Source organism: Chlorocebus sabaeus, chromosome 15 (assembly GCF_047675955.1).
Source record: "Chlorocebus sabaeus isolate Y175 chromosome 15, mChlSab1.0.hap1, whole genome shotgun sequence".
Taxonomy (NCBI): domain Eukaryota; kingdom Metazoa; phylum Chordata; class Mammalia; order Primates; family Cercopithecidae; genus Chlorocebus; species Chlorocebus sabaeus.
This window is the reverse complement of record NC_132918.1, coordinates 84,671,373-84,680,725: the sequence shown is the minus strand read 5'-3', so window position 1 is coordinate 84,680,725 and position 9,353 is coordinate 84,671,373. Positions and strand designations below refer to the sequence as shown.

At 39.5% G+C, this 9,353-nt stretch overlaps 1 protein-coding gene across 1 annotated transcript; it reads left to right on the top strand.

Moving 5' to 3' along the window:
- The first annotated feature begins 6,711 nt into the window (after positions 1-6,711).
- Positions 6,712-7,396, top strand: LOC140713552 (putative uncharacterized protein MSANTD5). Its single transcript, XM_073023821.1, has one exon. It carries the CDS (start codon positions 6,755-6,757, stop codon positions 7,394-7,396), a length of 642 nt encoding a protein of 213 aa, XP_072879922.1. The 5' UTR covers positions 6,712-6,754.
- The last annotated feature ends 1,957 nt before the right edge of the window (positions 7,397-9,353 follow it).

Here is a 9,353-nt window from a genome sequence, read left to right as displayed (position 1 = left end):
AAGGGCATTGTTGAAGGGTTTGAGATGTCTCTCTAACCTTGTCAATCATTCTGACTCAAAGGAATCTCAAAAGAGAGAACAAAAAGTCCAGTTTGGAAATCAGCAAGATCGTATTCATGTACTCTTTGACTTTACACACATGTTCTTGTTTGGTGATACAGACTTTATCATGTTTGCCATGAGCTACTAAGCAAATTCACCTCTCTTTCTCTCTTATGTAACAAGAGAGCTCTAACACCAGTCTTTTACGTGTGTCACAAGAAAGGAATAAGCCAAACATCAGATGAATTTTAAGAATTCTGCCACGAGTGTAAGAAAACAAAATTATGAAATGTGAGAATGGTAGGTACGATTTATAGATATAAGTCTTCTAATCCTCATTTTACATTGGGGAAATTAAAACTCAGAGTGACCTAAAAAATTATACATCAGATCCAGTCCTGTCTCTCTTTAAAATCGTTCAATGGTTTCTTAGTCCTTCATTCAGTCAACAGATGCTTATCTAGCATCTGGGTTGTAGAACTAGCATGTGGGGTATATACTGAAGATTTAGTGCTGAATAAAGCATGCTTTTCCTTTTCTTGTGGAGCTTTCATTCTGACATGAATAAAAGTATTTAACAAATAATTTTAAAATAGTTGTAAACTTTGAAAAATGCTACCAAAAAAAAAAAAAAAAAAAAAAAGAACAGAAGGGTTGTATAAAAGGGTGGGTCATGATTCAGACTGGCAGGTAGGGAGCACCTTTCATTTTAAGTTACAGTCTAAATGATCAACAGAGGTGTCCTAGACAAAGGATAGAAGTAAGAGTACCCAAGGAAGAAGGTATAATAGCATATGGGAAAGTTGTGAGACAAAAAAAGAATGAATTGCTTTCTAGTAACCAAGTACAGTGTGCCAGGGTGAGGAGAAAAGTAGCATAAAATGGGTTTAGTGAGTTAGACTGGGAACAGATCATGCAAGATCTGAAGATCATATTAAGGACTGGAATGCATGAGAGTACTCTGATTTTCACTAAATATGATCTCCTACTTTGGCTAATTTGCGGAGTCTATTAGAAACAGGCAAAATACAAACAATGTGAGAACTTAGGTTAGACTAGCATCATGGCAGAGGAGATGAAGAGTCATGGAAATATTTGAGACATTTTTGCATCATCAGAGCTTGATGAATCATTAGAAAATATAACTTTTGCTAAATGTTATCAAATCTAGATAGGATGACACAAAGAAGGCATTAAGTAAATATTTGTTGATTCGATTATCAAGACCCAAAAAGGTGAAGTAAGATCGCATGGTCAAGAAAGCCAGAGCTCAACCTAGAACTTAGGTTTCTTGACTCTCATCTACGGACTCTTTCCTGCTTACTCTTATACCTCCAGGCCTTACCAACAGTAGAATTTTGGAATGTTAGTTCTCCTGTGCAAATGAAAATTTATACACGTTGATGTCAATGAGACCTGAGTTTAATTCCATCATTTTTGGCTTGTTACATGGGAACTTCTTTAATCTTTCAGTAAATTAATTTCCTCATATACAAATGGTGATATTTAGTACTGACTGAGTGAGTGCTAATGGCTAGACTCAGTTTTCGTGCTAAGAACCCAACAGTGAACAAAACTATCAAAATCACTTCATTTGTAGAATTTACTTTTTTGTCAAGGAAGTCATAAATGTGCTATTTATTGTCACTGCTCCATCCCTCTCCCTCATCTCATTAACGTAGGGGACTAGAAGCCTACATTTCTCTAACTCACTGGTCAGCTGGCATCTCTGTAAGTTCTACAAAAGAAGGGCATTTGTGGAAGATTGAAAAGCAGAAGACAGGAAAAAGTTTTTTGCTCTGTTTTTGGACGTGCCTCAGACAGTGACAATGGTAATGGCAACAAGCATTTCCAGATTCACGCCCGGGCAGCAGTCTCTAACGTACCATATCAACAAAGATCCACTTAGGAAAATAGGAGTCACTTAGACATTTCCAACAGAGAATATTTATTGTAGGGATTCAATTATTTAAAATGTTGAAATAGCTGAAAGGTGAAAAGAGAAACAAGAAATTATCAAGAAGTAGAAGGGCAAAAGAGGAAACTTTTGTCACCAGAATAAAGGTACCACCCATCTTAGCCATGTCCATGAGACTGCAGCAGCACATGCTGCTGCTTCTGCTCCTGTTGCAATCTTTGCCACTGCTGCTTTATAGGAAACTAGAAGCCTCTACTCCTACTGGCACTGTAGGTGCCCCAGAGTCCAAAGTCTATTACCACTGTTGCCCCAAGCTAATTTCCAAGAGTGCTATGCCATCAAGACTTCAGGAGTCCCTGCTGCTCCTTGTGTTGGAATCTCACAGACTAGGCTGGTACCCTGGAGCCCCCAGTGATTGCCAAAGCTATTGGTGTGATCCAAGATAGGGATAGAAACAAAATAAAATGATTTCTCTTTTTCCTCCTGTCTTTCAGTCTCCTCACAGATCCTCTCAATGACAGAATCTATCCAGAAGATAAGTAGTAAAGATGTCTGGGAAATGTGGCTTACAAGCTTCTAGCCTTCTGTCATTTAGAGGAACATGGGAGGCAGAGAAGGAGCAGCAAGCCAATAGGCAAATAACTATTCCAGTACACAAAATGTATAAGTAAATTTTATGCTGGATAGGTGCCGTAACTCGTGCCTGTATTCCCAGCACTTTGGGAGGCTGAGGCGGGCAGATCACAAAGTCAGGAGATCAAGACCAGCCTGGTCAATGTGGTGAAACCCCATCTCTACTAAAAATACAAAAATTATCTGGGCCTGGTGGCAGGTGCCTGCAGTCCCAGCTACTCAGGAAGCTGAGGCAGGAGAATCATTTGAACCCGAAAAGCGGAGACTGCAGTAAACTGAGATCTCACCATTGCACTCCAGCCTGGGTGACAGAGTGAGATTCCATTTCAAAAAAAAAAATTATATTATGTTAGAGGGTAGCAAGCAAGTACTATGGAAAATAAAGTAGGGGAGGAAGACGGAAATTGCTGTGATATGGAAGAAGGAACATTTTTAAATAAAATGATCCCTATGGGTGTAAGTGAAAACATGACATTTGAGTCAAGAGTAAAGCAGGTGATGGAAAAAGCCGTGTGGATATCCTGAGAAAGAGTGCTCCAGGCAAAGAGAAGAGTAAAGGTAAGGGCCTTGTGGCTGAAGTTGGCCTGGAGTGTTGACAGAACAGCAAGAATGCCAGTGTGACCAGAGACCAGTGAAGCAAAAGAATGTGCAGAAAGTCCAGAAGTCCAAAACAACAGGAAAGCAAAGAGGAAATGGGACTGCATCAGGCCTTAGAAGCCACTGTAAAGATTTATTCTTTCACTCTGAGTTAGAATGGAAGCTATATGTCAGTTTTTAAGCAGAAGAATAATAAGAACTGACTACTAGAATAATAATGTTCATCTCACAGAGTTACTATAAAAAGTATAGTGTTTAGAACATTGTAGGGAAGATAGTACAAAAGTTATTGTTAATCCACTTCTTATGATGAATACTAGACACTGTAAGTATACCTTCTGATGGAATTTGCTCTTGTCTGATCCCTTCAATACTCTTAATTATATAAATATCTCCTCCTTCTTCCAATTAAGGTTTGGTCATTTTGCTGAATAATTCGACTGTGGAAGAGTTATCATATAGCAGTGAGAACTCCAATCCATCAGATAACTAGTAATCTTGTTCAGAAACTTATTCACTTATTCCCTCATCAGAAGCTTAGTAAACTGTCCTCAAATGTCCCTGTACCCTTTAACAGGCAGGCCCCAACCAGCTTGCTCACCCTTCATTATAACCTCTCATTTATCCTAACAGCTATTTACATTAGTGTGTGCCTAGGCGTCTTTTTAGGCTCTGATCACATGCTAGAGGAATCAGATAATGCATTGTCATGATTCACAGGGACAAGTAGAAAATAATTCCAGACAGTCAACTTATCCAAGTAACCAAAGGTGTAAACACTAGGTCTTTTAAACCAGCTTCGACATACAACAAGAATCAAAAGAGTGATGAATCATTAGGTCTTTAGACTAGAGTCTAGACCCTTTATCACCTCAGCCTACAACTATGACCAGTCCTTACTAGTCAGGTACTTTATAAATCATACAGATTTCTAAACTCTGCGTTGCTTATTAACTTTGTCATTTTCTATGGGAAACAGGAATTGAGAAAGACGAAGGGAGAGAATGACAAATATCCTAAGAGTGAGTTCTGTAAGACTTTAAAAATATTTCTCAAAATTTAGCATGCTCCAGAATCATTTTTCAGGCTTGCTAAAATGCAGGTTGCTAGGTCCCATCTCCAGGGTTTCAGATTCAGAATCTGGGACAGGAACCCAAAATTTGCATTTCAAACACATTTCAGGTTGATGTTGCTATTCTGGGGACCAAACTTTTGAAAACCACTGCTCTAAAGCACTGACCTTCAAAGAATTTGTTAGCATGTCTCAATATAATTTTGAAAATGTATGTACCTTTCTTTTCATTTTTAAGTTGATATTTTAAATTTTTCAACATAAGTTGAAATAGCTGCAAAGTTAACAATTTTCAAAGTACTATAAATGTTGACATTTTAAATAAAGACTATTAGTTTTTAAATAAAATTTTTAAATGATTCTAACAGAATATAAATACCACAGTGATTTAATCTATAATCTCATCTTTCAAAAAATACATGAGTAAACTCGTTCTTAACACCACTTGGAAATATATCATTCTATTTTCTCCTTTCAATCATACATTCATCCCATTGCCCTTGTATTATTTTATTCTCTTGTACTATACTTTTATCTATAAAAATTTTAATATGATTACTTATTTCTACTTGTCTGTAATAAAGCACACATACAAATTTAAGCTTATTTTTAATGACCTGTGACCATAAGACACAAGTGCTAAAATGTTACTTTGGGATTAGGCTACTATAATGATTATTATTAAAAATAATTAAAGCAATGGATTAAAGTAAACTTTCTGATATCAATATATATATATTTTTGTATTTTTAGTAGAGATGGGGTTTCACCGTGTTAGCCAGGATGGTCTCAATCTCCTGACCTTGTGATCCGCCCGCCTCGGCCTCCCAAAGTGCTGGGATTACAGGTGTGAGCCACTGCACCTAGCCACTGATATCAATATTTTTAATGATTACTCCGTTGGGATCCCTGAGAAATTTTATACCTTAGGTCCTGAGACCAAGGAAGATAAGAGACAGATTCCCTTCAGTTGTTAGTGAGAGTGCTGTCACAGTGAAAGAGATTGTAAGAACTGTGTGAGGTCCTCAAATCCTGGATTTTTCTTACAGAAAAAGAAGATATGTATATATTGAAAACCTAGAAATTATTTTCTTAAAATTTTGTATCATTCCTTTGTGTCCCTTATGCTGCTTTGTGTGCCTCTAGGGATGATCAAGACTCCAGTTTGAAGATTACTTAGAGACTAAGGCCTTTGTTGGTTTCCGCTTTCTACATCTCACTGACATGGGACTCTACATGATTTTGAAATAAACACCTACTTCTTCTTCTTTATTCATAACAATAGTCACAACTAACATTTATACATCATTTTTCAATTTATGTCACCTTACTCTACATTACTTCATTTTATCCTTACAAAAACCTATAGAAAGGTAGGCAAAGAAAACATTATTGTCCTTATTTCAAAGTGGGGAATTATTTTCCAAGAGTATATTGCCTAGTGCCACACAGGTAGTAATAAAGCCTAGTTTCAAATTCCCCTCACTCTAGTTCCAGTTTTCCACTGAATTATACCAGACCTGGCGCTCACTTAGGAAATGACCAGATTGAATAACACAGGCTCAACTTCCTACTCAGGAATAGGAGCTGTTTGGATTTTCAAGGTGAGGGCCTTGAATGTTAGCTAATGAAGAACAATAGTTAAGCTGGAGACAGAACTGGTGAAATAAACAAAGGCTAGAAAGTAACTACCAGAAACAGAGAAGAGTCCAGAACCTTGCTGTTTCTCATTATCCTTTGGGGAAGAGCTTTTCACCCCATCCTTTGGGAGATGATTCTAAAAGACTGACTTTGTAAACATTCCTCCCATTCCTGAAAGCAGTAATGTGAAAAGGGATGAGAGACACTTTAAGCACAGTTTGCAAGAACTGATGATGGCAAAGCTGTCTCACCCAGTTAGTTTTGACGCTACAAAGCTTCAAAGTAATAGACCTGTTCCCCCAAAACCAAACATCTTAACTTAAATATTGAGTATGAAGTGGGAGCATTGCATTAACATAATCTGTCACATGTGAAATTACTTTAGAATGTTTTCTTAGATCTTCTGCAAAAATATTTATTTCTGGGTCAACTTATGGTATTTCTGAAATATTTATTTGCTGTTTTTATTATATTCTGCCATCAGCTTCTCCAGCACAGGTCACTCAAGCAAACCTTTGGTGAGCATCTATTCTGGACAGGAAGGCAGATCTAACAAAAATGTGCGGATTGACATGGATGCCATGTGGGACCTCCTTTGATGCAAAGTCAAGGAGAGGGTTGACAAGGGCCTAGACAGTGGGTGATGCTTCAGTAGAAAGAAGAAGCTGAGAGACCTCCAGAAGCAGAGAGAAGCACACACGTTTCCACACTTCGGCCCCCCCCCCCCGCCCCGACTCTCCTAGGTTCCGATAGCGGAGACCAAGTACCAGTGTTCCGCCAACCCAGGAACAGAGCAGGCCCTGCAGGCGCAGCGAGAAGACAGACTCCCGGGAGAGCACTCAGGAGGAAAAATGGAGACAGTAACACTTCCCACCGAAACTACCAGGAACATCCAGAAAATGAAGCAGAAAAATGCAGCCCAGGAATCAGAAAAGGCCTCAGTCCGGTCAGTTAAACCTTGGAGTGACCAGGAAATCCAGAGTTTCCTGCAAGAATGGGAATTTCTTGAACGTGAAGTGTACAGGGTGAAGATGAAGTATCACGTAGTATCAAAAACAATTGCCCAGCGTCTCAAGCAGAGAGGTATGAAGAAGAGCTGGCAGGAATGTCTCCAGATGCTAATAAGCTTGCAGGACTTATACTTCACTATTCAGGAGGCCAACCAGAGGCCGAGGTGCCTACCCTTGCCATGTCCTTATGGCGAGGCCCTGCACAGGATTCTGGGATACAGATGGAAAATCGGCGTCTTCTCAGGTCCTCCCTGTGCAGATGCGGTTGACCTTGCACCTCCCGAGCACCAGCCCCAGGCCTGTGGCGTTCCCATAGCCGTTCAGGAGCCGACGTGGGCCCCGACACCTGTGATCTATGTGGAAAATCCTCCGGTACCCGAATGGGAGTCCTGGAACACGAATGGTCATGCTCCATATATGAATCCTGCTTTTCCCCCAGCAGCCCCAGGCCCTCTACCACAGTGGGCCATCTCTACTGACTGATCCAGATCTTGAAGACAATTAGAATCTGGATCCTGATTCTTCAGAAAGAGTGAAAAGTAGCACCATCTGCGTGTGTTAGTGCATGACTCCTTCCCCTCCTCACCTGGTGCAAGGAGAATAAATGTGAAATAAATGATCGACCGTGACCTCAAAAAAAAAAAAAAAGAAAGAAAGAAAGAAGAAGCTGACTGTAGCTGGCACTGTGTGATTAGAATATACAGGCATTTGTGGAAAAGATGTGGGAGAGCCCCATGTGAAGGGTATATACAGATCAGATGAATGAACTGAATGAAAGTGTGAATTACATTTAAAGTCACCATCTTGCCATGAGGAGCTTTACTTGCTATGGAACTGAGGAGTGATTCTCACACCATTTCAGGTGACTGTCTTTATTTCTGACTTCTGTCTCCCCCAGGCAGCTTTGTGTGCTCCTCCTGTTCTGCGATGCTAGGAAAAGCAGTAAAAGCCTGTACTGTGTGCATGTGACACTCCTCGGAGGATAGAAACATTTCCACAGCACAGTGGAATACAGCCGTGGTTTTGTCTTGGGAAATTTGACTTTGTGTGTTGGTGCCACTATTTACCAAATGCCACCACAGCCAAAGTTCACAAGATAATAGTGAGGACAAAATAGATGCCAGAGAGTAAATAGTGAGGACAAAATAGATGCCAGAAAGAGTATTATTTGCATAGTATGCAACAGTCCAAATAATACTAACATTTTAACCCTTATGGTTTAATTTTTTATTTAGAAAGCAGTACAAATACTTTGATAGAAAAGGAAAACTGAGCAATATAACACTAGGTTTGACTGAAATGAAAGTGTTTTTTTCGTGTGGAATGAGTCTTGACAGGTCACCCCGTCAGCTCAATAGATTCTGTATAGCCAGAAACAGTAAACCACAAGTTTTCTAATTTAGGTCTCTTCAAAGGAGATTTACTTAGGAATTGCAATGTGACAAAATAGCAGCTCTGCTTTAGAGGACGCCAACAACATCGCTGCTGGCTCCAAATAAATGGCTGCCATGGACAAGCACTCCCTGTCATTTCCTTTACTCAGGGTGCTTTTCTTTGCCTCCCCAGAGTCAAAACAATGGTAACTGAGAAGCTGGCATCAATGTGATTGACAGTAAGTATTCCAAGATAGCTAGTTGATTGATTGATGGACGATGATGAATGTTGTCTAAAAGAACAGAAAGCCGTTTCGTTTTTGAAACCATTCAAATTTGGACAACATAGGCCAAGAATCACACATTTCTAAATTTAACGAGCATGCCATTTTCAAATAAGCAAACAATGATCAAAATCCCCACCCACCAGGAATCACATACATTGATAAGTGTCAAAATAATTCAAACATCAGAAAGCTTCTTTTTCACCTGCCCAGATTCCATAAGTCCCAGTTGACGGAATGATAGTACAGAGAATACGTGAATGCAGATTCTGCTAATGATAATCATAGCCAAACCGCATGCCTGTGCAGTAATTTTTCTTACTTTATCTTATTGCAAACCCTTTAGTTGGTGGCTAAGGAAGGTAATCTTCAAGATCACACAACCTAAAAGCTTCATTCTATTGTAAGTGGAGAAGATCAAAGCCTTACTAGGGAATGTCCCATGGCAAATTATTGGTGGAAACATGATGACCTTTGCCCTCATCCTTAACATTCAGTGTTTTTTTGATTTATGCCACTAAATCAGTAACAATCCCAACAGGACACAGATGTCCCACTCAGAATAGGTGGGTTTATTTTCAAAAAGAATAAACATAAGTGTGTAAGTGAACTGTAGGGGAAGAAAAAGAGATAGTATTTAAACTGGGTCTGACAGTGACAGTGCCCCACCGCAAGGTCCAGTGAAGCAAGAAATGAAAGAAAGAAATCTACAAAAAGAGACACCCACAGAAAGCGCTGCTGAAAAACAGCAGGTTGCCCTCTGTGAAGGGGCACAGCCAGCCT

Coding starts and splice junctions, on each gene's coding strand:
- LOC140713552 (XM_073023821.1), top strand. CDS start 6,755: ATGGAGACAGTAACACTTCCCACCGAAACTACCAGGAACATCCAGAAA.